At 37.4% G+C, this 21,814-nt stretch overlaps 1 protein-coding gene across 5 annotated transcripts in view; it reads left to right on the forward strand.

Annotated features, from left to right (window-relative positions):
• The window catches only part of CORIN (corin, serine peptidase), a 159,417-nt gene that overhangs the window by 97,238 nt on the left and 40,365 nt on the right, over positions 1 to 21,814 (forward strand). For all 5 annotated transcript variants that reach the window (XM_068942966.1, XM_068942970.1, XM_068942969.1 and 2 more), the window contains 5 exons: positions 4,912 to 5,019; positions 7,340 to 7,450; positions 8,347 to 8,463; positions 12,108 to 12,206; positions 18,212 to 18,443. In XM_068942966.1, the coding sequence (XP_068799067.1) occupies positions 4,912 to 5,019; positions 7,340 to 7,450; positions 8,347 to 8,463; positions 12,108 to 12,206; positions 18,212 to 18,443 (667 nt within the window). The remainder of the gene's footprint in view (positions 1 to 4,911; positions 5,020 to 7,339; positions 7,451 to 8,346; positions 8,464 to 12,107; positions 12,207 to 18,211; positions 18,444 to 21,814) is intronic.

The following is a 21,814-nucleotide window of genomic DNA, read 5'->3' on the forward strand; positions in this document are numbered from 1 at the left end:
GCCTGATGAGTGCGCTGAACTGTGGTTGCCCTGTGCTGTGGCAGGATGAGGTAATAAGAGGTGAAGCCCATTCACCTCCATGCCTATGGTCTCAAGGGTACTGCTCATTCGGGTTTGACTCATAATTGGCAGATAAAAAAATGTTATTGTAATCAGATACATTCCCCTGCAATGTTCAGGTTTCTGTCAAAACGATCCCAAAATGTAGGACTTCTTATGCTGGTTTTAGATGCCATCGATTTGAAGAGTTGTGTCTGATTTTTAGTTATAAAGTTATGCACATTAGAGAAGGGTTCATCTGTCCCTGGGCAGATGTCTCCATCTGAGCTAAGTGTCTTAAGTGGCTGTATGGAGAGTCGTTTGAGAGAAGCAGACACTTTAGATGCATGAATCACCTGATTTTAAATAGACATTGAAAATGGGCTAGATACTCTAGAAATGAAATGACTAGCTGAGAAGCATATGTAGATGTCTGAAGATGTGTGAGGTGAATCTTGCTCTTTTGCGTCCTTAGTTTTAATGTTGAAAAGTATATATAGCAAGAAACTTAGGAATCTCTGAGTTTCATCTTTTTCATATCATTAATTCTTCCTAGAATCTGCGTTTAAGTATTCTGTATCAATTGATCACATGATGCAATTGTTCTTCTGTTCCTGGCTCCTGGCATGCATTTTTCCCTCCCTCCCTTTGAAGGGATATAAGAGTTATGTGAGTAGTAGTTAGCGTTGGGCAAAATCTATCCCTCTTTTTAGAACTGTAATTTTATTTCTTATGTCTTACAAATGTCTACATAGCTGCAACCCAAAACTGATACTTAGGATTTTGTCATGTTCCTTATTCCATTTGCTATGTGACCTTGTGCAACACAAGGCACAAGCTGAGGAATCAGAATTCAGATCAGTTAGCTCTCACGTAGGAACTCGAACAGCAAAGAGGCTGCGACACTGCTCTGCAAGTACGTAAGTTATTAGTGCCGTAACTTGGAACTGTCAGGAGGAGTCTTCAGGAGTGAATCTTACATGTAATGTACTAAATGCAACAGCCTCTCTTACATCCCTCTGAGCACACTCACACACACACTGTTGTCCTACGTACTTTTTTCTTAATATTACTTTTCTTTGGTGAAGGATGAATAAGATCAGGAAGACCATTCTAATAATAAAATTCAGAAGAAAATGTTTATGCATGTGTCACTCTGTCCCACAGTCTAGACTGACTTAAGGTCTTGTTTAGTCCTAGAGGTAATTGGTAGCAGAACTCGTGCCATGAGTCAGCATTGCTTCTCATTTCTTTTAAACAAATCTAATAAAATAGTCATTTTAAAATGTAGGACTCCTAAAAGCACCTCTGAGTGTTGAACTGAGGTAGTTCATGGTCAGAATACCTGATGCAAGAGTGAAGTGGTGAAAACAGGGTATACCCGAAAAGAGGTCAAAGGATTGCTGAATGGAAAAGATTGTTCAATTTAAAATAAATCTAGGTTTAATGGAGTATGGAGTAGGAAGTCATATTTAATTTTATAAAAACTGCCCCATCTTTAATGAAATTTAAGTTGTACCTATTACAAGTGGTGGCTGCAGATGCCTGTTTTATTGTGATGAAAAAAGTATTTCCTATATGTTATTACCAATATTTTGATGAAAATGTTAAGAACTTTAGATTTTCTTATTCATTACTTTCAAGTGAATTATATTTCCTTGCAATGAAGTCCGTATTCTTTTTATTTACTCTGTCTATGTGGGCCTGAGAGCTGTCATACTCTAAATGTCACTGCTGCAGCTACAGAGGTATGAATGTAGGTATAATTTGTGGCATGGATGGAAATTAAACAGTGAACTTTTCCAGAGGAAGCACTGTAGGAAAAGACAGCTTTTTTTCATTTCCTCAAGGAGCAATAGAAGCAGAGAAAACTGCCAGTGTTACAAGCTGATCAAGGAGGATAAAGGGTTGCCAGAGTACTTCATGCTATTGCAGATTCAAAACAAATAATGTTTACTGGCTATTGTTCTACTTACATGAAACTAGAACTTACGTATTTTCATTTAGTTTTGGGTTGTTTATATTTACTGTTTTCATGCCTTTTGCCTTTTTTCAGCTAATGAACTATTGACTACAAAACTCATGACAGCGATATTATTCTGTTTCATGTCCTGAAGCCCTGTTCTTGACATTGTGCTATGAATTCTGTTTGGACTTACTAAGATGATGTGAATCTGGTAGATTTTTGTGGGAGAAAGGCAAGAAATGATTAATGTGCATATTCTAAAGTTGACATTTGTGTAGCCTTGACAGACTTCCAAAACTTATCATATTCTGCTGACTCTTAAGATCTCTTACTTCCTTTCCTACTAACAGATTAATGTGACTATTAAGGCAGTGCAACAGTAAATTCAGCAAGCATCAGAGCTGTGAAATCAAATTAATATCAATTTAGGTGTTATGACCTAAAAATAGGTACCAGTGCTCAGCAGGGTGATTCAGATGTCTGAAGTTAGGGAGATAGGTTCCCTGTATAGTCCCTAGAGAGCATTAAGCAAGCCAGAAAAACAAACCAAAAATCCTCATCACTTAGTAGAGAGGTTCTTAGATCTGGTCAGGAAGGAATGCTGAGGACTGGGAAGTTTCTGAGCTCTTGCACTTATCTGAGACATAAATACCTGGCTCAGAGCTACCTATTAAGCACCACCTTGAAGTAGAATGCGAAGTCCTTTTTTCAGGGTAAGATTTCTTGAAGGTAGAGTTTCATGCTTTTTGAGTATGGTAGTTTCTTGCCTTTGCATCTTAGTAGTTAGAAAGCTCACCTAAGAGATGGTAGACTTGGATTCTCAACTTTCTTTGATCTGGAGGGACAGAAACCCCATGACACACTTCCTGTGAGGTTACTATACCTAGCAGTGTATAATGTATTTAGAAGGACTCCCTTCATTTGAAGCTATGCAGTCTTGAATGCAGGAATTGCAGGCCAAGAGGAGAGAGAAACAAGTGGTAGTCTGATTCTGTTATTTAGTGGTTGAGCCTCTCAGCTGGGGAAGAGAGACCTGGGTTCCAGTCCTGCTCTGTGGGCAATTTCTGTATTTTGTGCAGGAACGGGCTCAGGTAAAATGCCCTTGTGTTCCAAGAAGAAATGACACAAAGAACTTCCCTGTTTGCAGTGATGTATCTTCAGCAGGAAGGAGGGATTGTCCACCCAGCTGTTCTCTAGGCCTGGCACTCTCCCTGGAAAGGCCGGATGTGAAGGAAAAGTCTTCTAGAAGAGGACAGTGAAACTGGGTCTCCCACTTCCCAACTTTGTGTTTGTATTCACAGCTTATTACTAATGGGACCAGATACCAAACAACCCTACTTTATCTCCTCTCTCTTTTCCCAGCTACAATGTGGATTCCATGTTTTTTATTAAAATTGATATTATTCATGCATTTTGAGTATTCTCAGGGAATATTCATCAGGGCTTTACTGCAGGTGTTAGCCATGGAAAAAAAGGCTGAACTCACTTAGAAATGTCAGTGTTAAGTGTTTCTTGAAGAGAAGGCGTCAGGCCATATTCTGGACCTAAACCTGTCCTAAAACATAATTCATCCTTTGTAACTGTTGGAAGATCAAAGGCACGCTCAAAAGCAGGGTCTGCAGATCTTCATTTTGCAGTTAGAAGCTTCAGCTCCATCTAATAACAATGTCAGATGCTCAAAGTTATCCCAGTAATATAGCCTATAAAACCCACTACTTTCTTTGATAACTTTTTGTGTATAAATATTTGAATATTTTGGTCTGTATTTGTAGCAAGGTCACTTTCTCCTTAGGCAATGTTAGGAAGTTATTTGTTTACTGTACTTTTTCCTAGTATGGAAAAAACGTTTCTAGAATAAAAGACAGCTGGAAAAACCTTTTTATTGAGATCAGAGAAATTAATGTTACTCTTATGGAAATGGGCTACTCTATCTGTCTTACCAGTCACTGACACACAGCACCATGTCTGGATGTGGTTGATAACATATGAGGGAAAAAAAGGAGGAATCTCTTACATTATTATGAAAAGCTTTACCTAAAAAGTAAGCTCTCAGGTAATTCATCTTTTACTATGTGTTCAAAGCATACAATGATGATGTATAAGAAGTCATGAGAATGCATGCATTTCTTCATAAGGCTGATGATCTCCAATTCCAAAACAGTTGTGCAGTGTTTTTGCCTTGAATGTGTGATCATGGTGAGATTTTGGGTGCACAGTATCTTTTAGAAACAACACTGCCCTGATTTATCTTCACCCTGCAGTACATTAAAGTTCTTATTTTTTTAAATTATTGACTCCAAGCAGCACCTATATTAATGGAAAAGGCATTGTATTGTTCCTCCATGGATAAAACCTGGGACAAAATCATCTGTGCCTTGAAATCTTGGTCGTCTTTGTCAGCAAGACTGAGGTAACATTGTTTTCTCCCCGTTCATCTGGTTGCTAGCTTATTTACCAGGATGTAATCTGTGACCAGAATTAAATATTTCAGTTTCTTGTTATTAATTTTCTTCCACAGCTTGAATCCATTTTGAGCACTCTGTGTAGTGTCCCAAAAAATTCCTCGTAGATGACTTCCTTGCAGTTATTAGTGTGTGATAGATGAAAGGAGAGCAAAGCGGAATCAAGTACAGTTTTTATGATGCAGGGACTTCTTTTCCCTCCTGCTATTGACATACAGATAAAAAGCAATTTGTAGAAACAAAATAAAAATGTCCAAAAATGTTTTTGATTTTTCTTGTTCTTCCATATTAAAGTCTAAAAAAAAATTGATACACATTGAGTAGTATTGTAAATTGGAGGGTATCTTTAGCTAATCTTGTTTTAGTTAATTTATTCAGGTTTTGATATTTTATAAGAAAACAATCCAATGTTATGTTGACACGTTGCAAAATTTTGTTTTGTAGATTGCAGTGACGATGTATTTCGTTGTAACACGGGAAAATGCCTCAATTATACCTTTGTTTGTGATGGATATGATGACTGCGGAGACCTTAGTGATGAACAAAACTGTGGTAAATGGAAGTTTTATATGTTTCTGAAGTCTTTAAGATGGTAGTGTTGCCTAGACTGGAAATCATTTTTCTTACACTGCCTAAAACAATAATGTACCTTGGTGGCGTTCTTTTTGGGCAAAGTAAAAACAATTCACACATTTTTATAAACAATTTGAAAAGGTTTAGAAAGTAGAGTTTGGAGTTTATTTAAATTTTGGAGGTAATGATGTTTTGTAGAAACAATCTGATTTGTTATTTGTTTTAGACTTAGTTAAGATGTTATAGCTGCTTTCTTGCTGACTTGGATGGATTTAACTGAGACTAAAGCAAACTAGAAGAGGCCACAAACTGGAGATGCCGACAGTTTTACGGCTAAATTGTTTTTACATAAACTTCATCAGGAATTTGCATATTTTGATCATCAAAATCTGCTGCTCCTTAGAATGCTCTTTTGATTGACTTTGAACATTCTACCTTGTTATAATTGTCTTTCTACCTGTAATTGTTCTCATGAAAAAAATGGAATTTCACCATAAAAATAATAATCTTTACATGTCATATTTGAAAACTTTAAAAAGACATAAAACCTTATTTTTTCTAACTTTTGCTCCTAGTCCTGCGCCTGAGAAGAATTAAGTACTTACTTTAAAATAATTCTTTAAAAGTTAAAATATTATTTCTCATTTTCTTCTTTCTCTTTTCTAATGAAAAAGCACACACAATTTCAAACCAAAAGATCAAAGTATAATTTTTTTCTGAGGTTTCTATTATGTTTCTTCTCCAGATTAAAAATACTCAAAGATTTTGTTACCACTTTTCATTGGTGATGGTTGGATTTTTTTTCATAAACCTTCTGTAATGAAAGATTTTTTTAAACATTAGCCTGAATCCTACCACATCTATCTTGAGATCATTTTTCTATATAAAATATTCAGATCCAACTTTTTCTGTTTGTACGAGTTACAAATGGCTTCATAGCAGGTTTGGCAGACTGAACTGCATGTGTGTTCCCTATCTGTTTCAGTATAAAGTCAGACAGGGTGGCTTAACTGTCTGAAGAAAACTGCGTTAGTTAACCTATTTGGTTTGGCCCTGAGTCGGATGGAGTGAATAAATCACAAACTTGAACAGCAATGTTGGACCATATTCAAAATCCTTTTCCCTACCAACTTATCTGTATTTATATTGCATTTTGAACTTGTATAATGTATGGGCAGATTGTAATGCTTGCACTGAAATACTTTGTGTGTATTGCCAGGCCATAGCATTTCCAAGGTCAAGTCCTTAGTCCTTAGGCATTACCATAAAGGCACTTTGTGTACAATTTATTAAGTCCATGATAAAGTGAGGACAATCATGGTGCCATACCTGAACAAATATACTAATGCAGTCCAAGTGCTACAAACTGTATTCATCAAGTTTCCAGGGAACTTGGAGTGGAGCCAGATACTTCTGCTTGTAATATGCCTTGTGAACATTTCCTTCATAAGCTATGCTAGATTTTTACCACTAAATCATAATATCTATGTCTCACCCTCCATACTTAGTGAATTAGTATGATTGCTAGTCAGTTTGGAGAGAAACTGAAACATGTCAAACATTTTCAACTCTCCCTCCACCCCTCCGCCAAACCCCTAAGAAACAGTACACTAAAGGTAAAATGCAAATATGGTTTGATAATGGTTACTCTCTTAAGCTTGACGTACTCTAAGAGCTTTTACAACTATGTGTATTGCTTTTACTCAGCCTTCTCAACAGAATCCTTTTCTTTATTTGAGGAAGCATCCTGATAAAAAAGACTAAAATAAAGATTAGACTAGCTTCTTCTTAGATCTTTCTTATGAAAAATTCTGTCTACGTGCAAAAACCTCACAGTTTCTGACTAAATGTAGCAAATATGGTGGTTGAAAAACAATTTCTTTACTTCTTAGTAAAAGGTAATTGTAAGGAATGATTTTCTCTGATGGTAATTGGAAAAGTTGGCTTATTGAAAATCTTCCCTTGAGATGGGAAGCCAGAAGATCTTTTAAGCTACTTAATAAATGTTAAAATTTTGCTTATTTACAAATGGAAATAGCTGTTCACCGGAGAGATTAAATGGACACAACATTATCTAAACAGGCAGTAGTATTCAGAACATATGTAACTGCCATCTGCAAAAAAATTTGCAAATGCAGAAAAAATCTTACTGGAATTTACTAAGGCACAATTTTCTAAGACACAGGAGTTAGCAAAAATGATCAGCTTATAGGCTTGGAACAATTGAGCAAACATAGAAATTATGCAATTGCTAATATATCATTCCTTTTTTTTGGCCTTATTTTTACATTGTGTTCAGATTGTAACCCAGTGATGCATCATCAGTGTGGAGATGGAAGATGTATAACAGCTGATTGGGTATGTGATGGTGACCATGACTGTATAGACAAGTCAGATGAAATCAACTGCTGTAAGTTTCCTTAAATCTCTAGATAAGTTTTCTTTTTCTTTCATTAAAAAGCAAACCCTAAATGTTATATAATAAGTATACTTGGAAAGAAAAAAACACAAGCTTATTTGATTTCAGAAGGCTGTAACTGGCAAATGTCCTTTCTGGTAGACAGTTGCAACAAATATCATTAAACATTTCTTATGATTGCGAAAAGGTATCAGTATTGCTCTATGTTTTAGCTTTTTGTTAATTGCAGTGTTCCAGTCCTCTTTAAGTTGTATGGCATTCTGAGTTCGTGATGACTTTCTGGTGTCTGTGTTTGACCTATCACACCTTGTCATGGTTTGAACTTCTGTATTCCCAGCGATGATGATGACGATGACGACGATGACAAAGATATACACAAAACTATACCAGAAGAATGTAGAGGTTGCCATATCAAATAATGGGGAATTAGCAAATGTTTTAAAATGATTAAGGTTATCATAACCCATATGCTCATGCAGCTTTGGTTCTAGTATCTTGCTGCCTTTTGGTGCTTGACCATGCAACCACTGTCCTGCAGTTTTCCCTGAAATCTAAGAACCTAATCCAAACAAGGGGATGTAAATAAGTGAGCTGAGAAAAGGTGACAGAATCTTTGTATGAGTAAAAATTATGGGTGTTTTTCCCTTGGAAACAACTGAACTTTGAATTCAACCTGTTGCAAACACCTGGCATATAAAGTTTACGTCCCTAAAAATCAGCACAGTTGTAGGCTATTGAAAACACAGCTATTATAATGGAAAATGTCTAGTGACTTCGGTGAAAAGCAGTGTTATCAGAGCCTCCTGAAATAACTTCGGTATGATGTCCAAAAATAACTGAGACCTTCATTAACCTAAGTTAATCAGAATGTTGTCTTTTTTCTCCAGCATGTCATAGTCAGGGTCTAGTGGAGTGCAAAAATGGGCAGTGCATTCCCAGTGCGTTCCAGTGTGATGGAGATAATGACTGTAAAGATGGAAGTGATGAAGAAAACTGCAATGAAAGTAAGGATATACACAACTTTACTTTTCTTATTGAACCTACCAGTGGCTGCCATATTCTGAAGTGCCTTTAGCTAAAAGTATCTGTCAAATGAACCTACTTTGCCTTTCAGGTAACACTTACTAAGGTTGTCTAATCTCCGCTTTCACAAAGGAATTTGTAAGCAGAATTGTATTACTTGCTTTCATACAGAGACTTGTAAGCATAATTGTATTAGTCCTTAAAAATCTAAAAAGCTGAAGAAGTGGAGGTGATATATTTAGCATAGCATTTGATTAACTGACTTGATCAGCTGTTACTTGAAATAAAAAAATACATATTCACATTGTCTACAGCAGTTAGAAGCTACTATTGCAAGGACTGTTATCATTTCAGCAGGAAATTTCTCAAGAAAATCCTTTTTCTATCAGAAATTGGGAATCAGAAAAAGAATGTTTTCATCAGTATACTAATGATTTAGAGTGGAAAACTGACTAACAGAAAAAATATATGAGAATATAAGTTTTCATACTAGGTGTCTCATGGTTGGTTGCATGAAAGGAAAGGAAAACAAGTAGATTCCTGAGCACAGGAATTTGGTTTCCCAAGGACTTTTTTCTTAAGGTAACTTTTGACGTCTCAGAACGGGGTGATCTCTACCTAAAACTATTGTCATGGCTGGGGCATTGGAAGGTATTTTTCATATATTTTGCATATTTTTTTCATATTTTTCTCTTGCATCTCATAAGGTATAGGTTCACATTGCAACCTTTCCTTCAGTGGGAGAATTATTAGTATCTTTCTCATCTGAGTGTTACGTGCAGGAAACTTTTAAGAATTCAGTTCATTTAGAAAACTCGAGTGTCCTGTCAGACATAGTGGTAATAGGACAACATATTCAAAGGTCATTAGAATAGGACCGATAAGTTAAAGTAAGATAAGTACACAGTGTGATTATACAAACCTTATTTCCTTAGGAAATGAGGCTAGAAAAAATCATTTCGTACATGTTTTCTACTCAGTTCCTTCTGTCCTTAAGTTCTCTGTATCTTCATAGTACAGTTTAAATATCTCTATTCCAAAAGATAGCTGAGAATATAAAACACAGAAATGAACATCATTCTTCTCTGCAATGCCTGATGAAGTTACAAAAAACTCTTGCAGGAAATTTCTTCCAGTTCTGACTCTGGCAATATAAAAATCTAGGACCAAGTTCTGACTGTGTAATCTCATAAAGTGCTCAGTTTTTATTCTTCATCTCTCCTGGTGTCCATCCTTAGTTTTATTCTATGAATTCCATCATCTGTGTTTCTCTTGCGGATAGCTATTAATATGAAAGAGATGAGACAGGAGAATGGGATAAACTGGAAAGGATAAAACTGTTTAGAGCCTTCTAGAAGAAATCATTTCAAATTTTCAAATTCACTTAAGTTAAACCTCTTAAAATTATTTTTCCCTAGTAAAAGAGAACTTCACTGAAAACTTTGATGCATGATCTGGGTTAAAAGTTAGTGATGTATTTGTTTCTCACTGCTTTTTGCCTCTGTGAAAGTTGAAGAAATGTTTAAAAATCTTTTTTTGGTAAAATGAACAAATACAGATTCAAGCATACTAATTACAGAAAAGCAAGAAGAGGTCACAATTATGTTGTCAATGTTCTGCCTATATCCTAAAAGATTTTTCTTCTTGGTATTGAATTGCAATGCTTTTAGATAAAAAAAAAAAAGTTTGTCTTGCTCTGTTATTCGTTCCTAAATATTAAAAAACCTCTGCCTAGTGTTTTGCAACATTCTATAGTGCAGAAACCTTCTTAGCCAACCATAGCTTGTTTTGCCTAAATTTACTTGAGAATATGTAGGCAGAGTTTGAGCTTCATTTGGGCAATTCCTCTTTAGTTCCTTGCAAAGTCCATGGAAAAGCAAGGCAGAATTTCAGTTTGTAACTTTCTTATGTATTTCTTATGTATGTAGTTGATTTGAGCAACTGGAGAAAATATTAATAGGACATGCACTAAATGCCAAGACTTTTCTTCCCCACAAGTTAAGGAATTTAGATGTGCCTAGCAAAGGCGGTGAAGTTGGTACTGAAGTGACCTGGAATATTGATTTTGCTGCAAACATAGTAAATATGTGAAATCAACATAGAAACGTGAGGCTGAGATGTAATCACTTGCTACTTGACCATATGAGGATACAAAGCTGTTGAGTATGAAGCTATACATATAAGGATTACCAAAGACCATTAGCTTCATCTGTGCCTGAATGAGAAAAATAGGCTCCTTCCCTACATACCTTAAGGAAATGTAATTAAGGCATCTATTGACATTAGTGCTGTCATTCATTTTGTTAAAATAGAAATCTAATATAGATGCACTCACAGCTGGGTCTGTAATCCCTCCAGTAGACAAGGCAGTTTATGGTTATAGAAATTCAGCATTTGACTATCCTGGGATTAGAAGACTCTATACTGTAGCACACAGAGTTTTTTAAAGAGTTGAGACTCTTCCACTGAAGGAAAAGAAGGGGATGGAGTAAACTTTTAAAATACAAAGATTTTGTAGCAATTTTAGAAGTCAAAAGGTTTTTTCTGCCTTTCAAGTTCCATTTTACGATTAGATGTTTCTGTAAAATATGACAGTCAGTTGTGACAGCAAAAGAAAGCATCTCCATTGCTTCAGTGTATACCGTATAGGAAGCAAAAGTTAACTCTCAGAGGTAAGGATTGATATGCCTACCTTGTTAAGCTATATAAGCTAGATGGTCAGTTCTTTGGGACAAGGTATTGGTTTCTTCAGGGTCTCTATGTGCCTAATACAGGGATGTCATGACCAACTAATTAATGCTCATGGGCAGTAGTGCAATACAAATATTAAGCAATAGTTGCCATAAACTATTTTAAATGGGATGAAGTGATAAAATCCAAGCTATTCAGTCTTTGTGTTCAAGAACATTAGATTAAATTAAATTATTGATTTTGCAAAAATCATGTGAAGGAGAGATTTTGAGTATCTGTGTCTTAGCAAAGATTTTAAAGGTTTTGAGAGGAGCTGGTACGGCTATGAGACAGAGAAGGTCAGGGGTTTGTCTGAGACATTGATTATCCAGGTAACATGTTTGGAAGCTTTTTGATGAAGGGCTGTTTTCTGTTATTTTAATATCCATCTTTAGATCATCGTAGGGTTTTGTCCTGCTTGTTTTTTAATCAGCCGAGAAGAGCAATAAAGCTTCAGTTCTGATGGCCTTTCTTCAGGATGGTTTTTATTGTCCACCAAAACAATCTTAAAATGAAAAGCAGATCAGCTGAATGGCACTGGAAAATAATTTCCAGAGATTATTCTCTTTTAGCTAGGACCTATTGTTCCATTTGAAATCTGATTAACATGACCTTTCATACTCTGCCACAAGCAGGATCATGGTAAAAGGCTTTCGGTCTTATTCAGAATTGGATATAAATTCTCATATTAAGTGTAGAAAGAAAAGTGAAAAGTATCTGGAGATTGCTACACACTTTTCTTCCTTCCAACTTTAAAGTATTATAAGGTACTTACTCAATTATATAAGGGAAATACTTAATTGTGATGAGTCTGTCTATATTTTCTCACCAGTAAACTCAGTTATTTTTAATGATCTGGTAAATCATTAGAATAGTAAATTTCTGTTTTCTGCAGGTCAAACCCTCTGTCAGGAGGGAGACCAGAGATGTACTTCCTGTCCTGATCCCTGTGGATCTTCTCTTTGTGAGATGAGAGACAGCCAGACAAACTGCAGTAAGTAGGTCACATGTTCATATTGTCACTTTTTTGGGTATTTTAGAATGTAATGAAGATGCAGGGCAGGGCACAGTAAGTAATACTTGTATTTACTATCTAATGCCCAAATGTATAATGATTAAGTGTTGAAAATTGCAAAGTGCAAACAAAAGTTTTATCATAACTCTTGATTGTAAACATAACGTACTAAGAGATAGTCATAATGTTTGAAATTGAGATTTTTCCCTCCTCTGAGTTTTTAATACACTATTAATGAGTGTTTACAGTTGCACTGTTTCTTAACTTAACTGTTTCTTAACTAACTTAACTGTTTCTTAACTTAACTGTTTCTTAACTGTTTCTTAACTTAACTGTTTCTTAACTGAAATTCAGTATATACACAAAGGAAACAACATAGCGTAAGTGCGAGCTACTAATTTATTTTCAAAATGTAAGAAAGAGTGATACTATTTAGTAGTCTGGAGAAGGCCCTTTTCCTTGGGAAGAATTTTGGTATTCAAACTGGCAAAACTAGTTATTCTTCTGACCGATGCATACTGTAGGAGAGCAAGGCCTTCCTCATGGCATATCTTCCTTTGTGTGTCCTGTGCTATATACCACACCATGCAAGCCTCCTGTACCCACCGCTCACTTGCTTCTAAGTAGCTCTCTTTCTCACCTGTGCAATGCAGCACTGTGAACAGTGAAATATGTTGGGCTAGATTTTGAAACTGGAGCAGAACGGAAATCAGAATGATTTATTAATTAAAGCACACATTAATTAAAAATGTGTTAATAGAATCTCATCAATTCAGGTCACCTTGGTGCATGGGCATAGCAAGCTTGCCTCACTTACATATGAATGTGTAGACATATCCTATAATGGCTTTATGGATTTGAGCAATTATCCCTGCAAGGTACTGTTTGGTACTACATGGTAGCCTTTTTGGATAATGTTAACAAGATGCTTTATTACATTATGTAGAACCATGGAATAATTTCGGTTGGAAGGGACATCTGGAGGTCATCTAGCCCAAAGCAGTGCCAGCTGGATCAGGTTGCCCTGAGCCTCATGCAGTTCAGTTTTGAATATATTCAAGGATAGGCAACCCGTTCCAGTGTTAAACTATCCTTATAGTAAAACTTTTTTTCCTTATATCTAAATGGAATTTGCTGTATTCCAACTTGTCAGTTGCCTCTCATCCTACCCTGGTGCATTTCTGAGAAGAGTCTGGCTCCATCCACTTTACACCCTCCCATAAGATAATTGTTAAGAGCAGTGAGATCTTCCCTTAGCCTTCTCTTCTTATGGCTGAGTGAACCCTCTTGTCACAGCCTCTGCTTTGTGTATGATATGCCCCAGGCCCCGAGCCAGCTTGATGGTCCACTGCTGGCCTCACTCCTGTCTGTCAGTGTCTTTCATGCATTGGGAAGCCAAAAAACTGGACACAGTACTCCAGATGTGCTCTCACTAGTGCTGAATAAAAGGGAATGTCAGCCAGTCATCCTGTCACAGGCAGCAATCAGGTTAGTCAAGCATGACTTTACCATGGTAAATCCATGCTAGCTTCTCCCAGTTGCCTTTTTTTTCTTTCATGTGCAGACATGGCTTCCAGGAGGATTTGCTTCCTAATCTTCCTGTTAGCCTGACTGGCCTGCAGTTCCCTGGATCCTCCTCCTTGTCCATCTTAAAAATATATGGTATGTTTGCCTTTTCCCACTTATCAGGAACCACCCCTGATTGACATAATATTTTGAAGATGAAAAAGAGCAGCCTTGCAGTGACATTGGCCAGTTCCCTCAGCACACTCAGATGCATTCCATATGGTCCCTGGCCTCGTGTGTGTCTAGTTGACTTAAGTGCTCTTACCTCCAACTTTCTGTACTGTGGGAACTGCTTCACTCTCACGGATTCTAGTAGTATGCTCAAGGACCTGGGAGGCTAAAGGGCAGACCTCACCAGTGCAAACTTGAGAATGAAGAGGCACTGAATCCCTTGGCCTTTTCCATGTCCCTGGTCACTAGGTCCCCTGCCCCACTAAGCAGCAGACCCATGACTTTCTTAGCCTTCCTTTTGCTGCCAATGTACTTATAAGAGCCCTTCTTGCCCTTGACATCACTCAGTAGTTTCAACTCCAGATGAGCTTTGGCTTTTCTTCATCGCCTGTATGCTTGGGCAATGTCTCTATATTCTCATAGGTGACCTATTCCCTCTTCCACTTTCTGCATTCTTCCTTTTTATGTTTGAGCTCGCTCAGGAGAACCCTGTTCAGCCAGCTGGCCTCCTGCCACACTTGCTTGACTTTCTGCACATTGGAGTGGGGTGTTCTTGTGCTCTGAGGAGGCTCTCCTTTAAAATCAACCCACCATCCTGGGCTTCTTTGCTTAGTCTGATGTTTTGTAGCTTTTTTACTCATAAAGCTTCCGAAAGGTTCAGGCATTACACTAAAATCGTGCCTTATATGTTTAAAACTGCAGCAACTTTAAATTTACTCAGGATGTGGCATATCAGTTTTTGGTATTACTGAAACATTTTGGGAATGGTATGCAGTGGTTTAGTTTTAGAGTGAGCAAAAAAAGAGCATTTTGTAATTTTCTTTTTTTTTAAAAACTATTAACTTAAAGAAACTGCTTACTAAACATGTAAAATGTATGTATGTGAAAAGAACAGCAGACTCACAGCTAATTGCTATTTGGTCTCCAGTCATGTGCGTAAGACAGGTGGTCCTTATTTCGCTGGCAAACAAGGCACCTGCAGCAGCCTTACCCAGAAAGTAGGAAAGCACATAATTCACACAATCACAGAATGGTTGAGGTTGGAAGGGACTTCTGGAGATCATCTAGTCCAGCCCCCCGATCAAGCAGTCATCTGGAGCGCATCGCCCAGGATCGTGTCCAGGTGGTTTTTGAATGTCTCCAAGGAAGGACACTCCACAACCTCTCTGGGCAACCTGTCCCAGTGCTCAGGTCACCCTCACAATAGAGCAGTTTTTCCTCATGTTCAGACGGAGCTTCCTGTGTTTCAGTTTGTGCCTGCTGCCTCTCGTCCTATTGCTGGGCACCACGGAGAAGAGTCTGGCCCCACCCTCTCGACACCCTCCCTTCAGATACTTGGACACACTGATCAGATCCCCCCACAGTCTTCCCTTTTCTAGGCTGAACAGGTCCAGCTCTCTCAGCCTTTCCTCCTAGGAGAGATGCTCCAGTCCTGCCCACAACTGGACACAGTACTCCAGGCGAGGCCTCCCCAGGGCTGACGAGAGGGGCAGGATCACCTCCCTCCACCTGCTGGCAACACTCTGCCTAATGCACCCCAGGAGACCGTTGGCCTTCTTGGCCACAAGGGCACGTTGCTGGCTCACGGTCAACTTGTTGTCCACCGGGATTCTCAGGTCCTTCTCTGCAGAGCCGCTTTCCGGCAGGTCAGCCCCCAGCCTGTATTGGGGCATGGGGCTGTTCCTCCCCAGGTGCAGGACCCTGCACTTGCCTTTGTTGAACTTCAGGAGGTTCCTCTCTGCCCGTTTCTCCAGCCTGTCCAGGTCCCTCAGAATGGCAGCACAGCCCTCTGGGGTATCTGCCACTCCTCCCAGTTTTGTATCATCAGCAGACTTGCTGAGGAGGCATTGTGTCCCTTCATCCAGGTCATTCATGAGTAAGTTGAATGACACTGTTCCCAGTACTGGCCCCTGGGGGACACTGCTAGCTACAGGCCTCCAGCGAGACTTTGTGCCACTGACCGCAGCCCTCTGCAGTCTGCCATTCAGCCAGTTCTCAGTCCACCTCCTTGTCCACTCATCTAACCCATGCCTCCTGAGCTTGCCTATGAGAATTCCCCACACCAGTCCCTCATTCTTTTGTCCTCAAGTGGTAGTAGGAGAGGCTCTGTCAGGCAGTTTTTTCCTACACAAATTTCATTTTGTAAACAGTGACTGCAGTACTGTAAAAGACAACAGTGTCTCAAGTCATTTGACTGCAGCTCAGTCTTTCACGCAATGCGAGTGAGCTGGAAGTGCACTTTCCTTCTTGAACTCATCTTCCTTGTGAATAAGCCAATATGGTCCAAGGCAGTTTGTCCAAAACCTTTCCCTGATCAACGCAGATTTTTGTATCTCATCATATGTATAGACAGCAATTTTGGGAAATGTTGAAATGGCTAGGATTATATTACAACATACTGGAAGAATTTTTTTGGCTTGTGATATCTGAGTTTTAAAACAATGTTCCAACTCAATGTTATGAGAAACCAAAGAGCTTTCCAGTGAAGGTGTTCCCTCATCATAGTATGGGCAATAGTCTGTAATTCTCAACAGGAATAATACATAATCTGAATTAGATGTCTTTCTCCCTTTCTGATCCAGTCCATATTTAATTGTTTTTACACAATGGAACAGCAAGAGAATTTGTGAGAGGTTTTCTTGCACAACATCTGGAAGAACTATTGTATTCATGTTATTTTCACTGTTCATATTTTGACTAGAGTTATTTCATCTTCAGTCAGAAAGGAGAATTCCCATGGAAAATTTCAATTTTGACAAAGAAGCATTTTCTGACCCAAATAACTCTTTTGTTGGAAAATTACTGGCTAAGCCTAGGCAGCATTTCATAATATTGAATATGATGGATGCTCTCCATATGTGATGATCTTTGATCAGGTTAGGCTGGCACTATAATGCGGTTACAACATTTTCAGAATAACAGAACAAATATCCTATTCACTGCTGTTGAAGCTGTAATTTGGAGAACTCAAAAGAGTTACTGCAGGTAAATAATATGTTCTCCTATCTAGTACAACCTCTGATTTTGCTCTATGTGGATCTAATTCCTATAAAGTATGTAGAGCAGGATAATAATTAAAATATTAAGACATTAAAAATGGGCATAAGTTCGGGTGTTGATTTAGGATAACGGATGCAATGGATTTTATTCCTTGTTGTCCACTCATTAAGTTGTAATTATACATACTACAAATAAGGGAGTAACGAGATCTATTAAACTGTGAGATAGACTTCAGAAAGAAAGATTAAAATCTGGGTTGCCTGAATTCTGTGAAATTCAACCAGATGGTCACCTGGAGTGTACGCTCTGTTTATTACTCTGCTTCCTTATGGCAAAGAATTGGGCATGAGATTCAAGGTGTTTTTTTTCCAATCGTGCAGTGATACTGTTGCTCATAATGTGATGGAAGCCTTCTAAACGTAGTGTGAAAGCTGTTATCATACTGAAAACAGGTAAAGAGCCATCCTACAAGGGCATTCAAGAAATCAACCAAAGCTGCATAAATAAGAGGTATAATAAAAGAGACAATCATATATTTACTTTCCTTCAGTCTTAGACAAACCTATAGTACTATTTCTGTGGGTGAATTGTCTGAATAGGCAATTCTTCTTGGGATGCAACAAAAATAGAAATAATTTTCTGCTTTCTGTTGTCTATCCAGAGAGGCTGTCAGGAGTTTCTGCCCAGGAGGCAGTCTCCATCCTCGGAGATTTTCAAGACCTGACTGGATAAAGCTCTGAGTGATCTAGTTTGACCTCACTGCTGACCCTACTTTGAGCAGGAGGTTGGACTAGTGGCTTCCTGAGATCCCTTCCAGACTGAATTATTGTATTATCCTCTTAATTTTGACAACTACCCTGCAGGTATAAGGTGCATTATGGTAGCATAGCACCACAGTAGGAAGTGTGCTGTTGTAGGGCACCAGCTTGGAAAAAGATCAGAAGCTTGATTTGAAAAGAATAAATCTCTTTTTAAAGAATGGCTTATTGTACCTTATTAAATCTTATTACCCAGAAAGATATTAATGATGGAATATGAATAGTCTCTGAGGAGCTTATTAGGTCAAAACCTCCTTTCTTTACTGATATGAGTAAGGTACATATGGAGTCTCGAGCGCTGAAACTTGTATTTCTCATGACCTACCTCCTGACTGGTTAATTTGATAAATACTTGTGCAATTACTTCTTCAGGATTTCATCAAATCTTACACCATTTGTGGGTTGTTTTTTTTTATTTTTTCCTGAAAGGTCAGTGTGAACCAATTACTCTGGAACTCTGTATGAACTTGCCTTACAACTATACTAATTATCCAAACTATCTGGGCCACAGGACTCAGAAGGAAGCCTCTATCAGCTGGGAATCTTCTCTTTTCCCAGCCTTGGTTCAGACCAACTGCTATAAGTACCTTATGTTTTTCGCCTGTACAATCTTAGTACCAAAATGTGACCCCCACACAAGTCAGCGGATCCCACCTTGCAGGTACAATACTTTTCCTAATTTAATTCTTGACTAACGTTGTCTATCATACTAGTCTTTCCCAATTTTCTGCTTTCATTGAAAAGGCTAGAATTTTTGCTTTGGAATTTCATAGCAACAGCTATAGAATCATATTTTGTAAGATCATTAAATGTAGTTTATTACATGCATTTCATTAGTTTCTGAAATTTTCAAAACAAATAAAAGAATTTCAGTTCAATTAATTTTCTAAATCTGTTTATTGGGTAAGTTTATGAAGTATTTTCCATTTCTATGCGTTTGATTAGAACTGTACCACTATACAGGGTATGTAAATGCAGAAAAATTAGTTTAATTTGAAACATAAGCATTCGCAATAGTTCTCTGAATTTGTGTATCACTTAATCTATGCAAAGCCCTATCCAAATATATCCAAACAACAAAAAGTTTAATCATGCTTTCCTTTCTAAACTAGAGAAGTGCCATAGAAATATATAGCCCAGTTTTGCCACGTCATTCTTTATTATATACTAACTTACGCTTCACACTTGTCAGATTAACTTTTCAACTGTCCTCATTGGTTAACATAGTTTTCTACTGTATTGAAAGAAGACTGTACTGAAAATTGCAATACATGTGCAAAGACATCCCATCATGTAACACTGTTGACAAATAGATAATATTTATTTATCTAGTGGTATACTTCTTAGTGCAAGTTAAGAGTGAGACGCAGGGAGATTTACTAAGATAATGCTTAATTCTCACATAGGAACCTAACAGGAAAGTTAGAATATTGCATATGGGATAGATGCAAAGGAAGGGATTCAAAGCTCTACTTTTATAACTATCTTATCTGAATCTAGATCAACTTAAGTACAATTGGAAGTTCCTGAGGGCAGAATATTGCAGTCTGAGCACACAGCACACACACGGAGCACATTCTAAGAATCTGCTGCTGCCTTTTCAAAACAATTGTCTTGTTCAAGGATAGCAGTGATTAATTGAGCTAAACAGGACGCATGTATTGCTTTACTTGTCTTTTCCAGTAATTATGAAATTTTCCAGTGGTAAACTTTCCAAGTCAAATTATACTTTCCAACCAGGAATTGCAAATTCAAATTGTAATTCTGCATCTGCTATAAAATACATTTATCAGAGATATATTAGAATTTTTGATACTTGGCACACTGATCTGTTCTTTCCATTTTAGGTGGTACTACCCAATGGTTTTAATTTTACTCTCCCTCTATATAAAGATATATGTATGTATGTATGTATATATACATATATATACATGATCATATGTGTATATATAATGTGTATATCCTCCCTCTTGTAAAGATTTTCATAATCTTTTTGCTACTAGTTTGATCATCATGATTTATTTTTTAAATATAAAAGTCTTCCATGAGGCTTGTTAAAGTAAGGAGCACAGATGAAGAGATTTTTTGAAAGAACAGATGTGACTGTTATTCAGGCCATTCAGTCATCTATCGAGTACGCTTTCAAATTCTGAACAGCATTCTTCATCTGTGATAAGACACTGGTAAAATTAGTCCAGTCCCGATGAAACGAGCCTTGAAGCTAAGTACGTACTCGGTTCCCGTTGACTTCAAATGGAGCTTCATAGATGAAGTGTATGTGGAATAAACACAGAAATTTCTATTTTCTTGTAATTACACATGATCTTAACTATGGATTGAATCTGTGAGATGCTGAGCAGATTTCAGATTTCTCACTGCATCTCAGCAAGACTATTAAATGTTTTGTACTTTCTTCTGAAGCATATATGATAAGTAAAAGACCTGACAGTCACAATGTAGTGCAGTACTCAGGTCTTCATTCCAGCTGCTCAGTTCAACAGTGAATCATCTGGTGCAGAAAAAGATCTAACCTTGTTCTTGTAATCTCCCAAAACAACATTAAAATTGAAGATAATAATAATATATTGCTATCTCAAATTAGGCTAAGGATCCTTTAGTTGATCTTTTTGCTATGTTTTGGTCACTCCGTTTCCTGAAGCTGATTACAGGAGTAAAATGGTGCATTGGTCAAAGTATTAAAGTAAAATGATGAGTGGAATAAAATGTCTTCCATGAAAGGAGAATTTCTTCCTAGAAGAAAGATTTGGAAAAGTTGATTAGATAAAAGTCAATTTCAAAGTGACGTGAAGAAAACTGAAAAATATATAAATGGTAAGATCCTCCTATTTAATGTTTTTCAACATATAAGAACAGAGGGGGCATTTCTTTGCAACAGTGAGTCGAAATTATTATAGGTTTAGAAAGTATGATCTACAAGGAATGACTGAATGAGTTGCTGAGTCTAGAGACAAGAGAAGACTATTGAGAGGCATCATAGCTTTCAGATAGTAAAGGTAAGCTTCAAATAGAAAAGAAATGAATTGTTCAAAATGTTCACCAATGTTAAACCAAGAAATAGTGGATTTAAAGTATATATAGGCCAGATACTAAGAAAATAATAGATATTGAGGTATTAGGATGATTGGTAAGGAAGTTTATGAAATCTTGCTCACTGAAGAATTTTTAAGACCAGTTTGGAAAATACCTGCCAAGAACAATGTATGTTTCTGTCTGGGGGAAGAGATGGAAAGGATGCTGAGGTACTTAATGCCACGTTGTCTAGTTAATATCCCACAAAAATGAAAAGCAGCGTTTTGACTGGTACCATAACCACTGAACTCACTGAAAAGAGACAGTTGAAACAAACAGGGATTCACAATTCCACAGATACAAGACTATAGTATTTAGAGGCATATCAGCCTACAATTCTGGTCATAGGTAGTTGCTAATTGTTTAAAATGATCCTTCCCCAATATGTTATGGAAATTTCCTATTATGCATGTTCTCTCTATGCATTTGAAACATTTGACACAGAGTATTCTGAGAGACAGGATATTATGATACATAGATGATATCATCTAAATGATGATACCATCTATATGATATATAGATGGTTTGAATCTGGATGGATTGAATCGAGGTCACCTGAATTGATTTGGCATGGCAAGTCTTCTGTTCTTATGGTAAAAAATGAATATGCAACAGCAGGACTATTTTCTTGCCCTTTTCTAGGTGCATTAAAGGCTTCTGTTGCTGTAACTAACCACACCTTCAAAACTAGATTGATCTATGCTTTGATTTTGTCCACACTTATAATTTTATTGAATTCACTGGAGAGTGCTTTGCTCTTTTGTTTCCGGGTTTAAGATGTGTTGTCTTTCTGGAACCATGGTTCCAGACCAGGATTGGGTTAGCCTGGTTTGTTCTTTACTGTATCCCCTGTGAGTGTCTGAAAATGCACTCAAAATATTCAGAGCCTGTCTGTTCTTATGTCCATTGAAATCTGACAGAGGCAAAACTTTCTTCTGTACT

Source organism: Struthio camelus, chromosome 4, assembly GCF_040807025.1.
Source record: "Struthio camelus isolate bStrCam1 chromosome 4, bStrCam1.hap1, whole genome shotgun sequence".
NCBI lineage: Eukaryota > Metazoa > Chordata > Aves > Struthioniformes > Struthionidae > Struthio > Struthio camelus.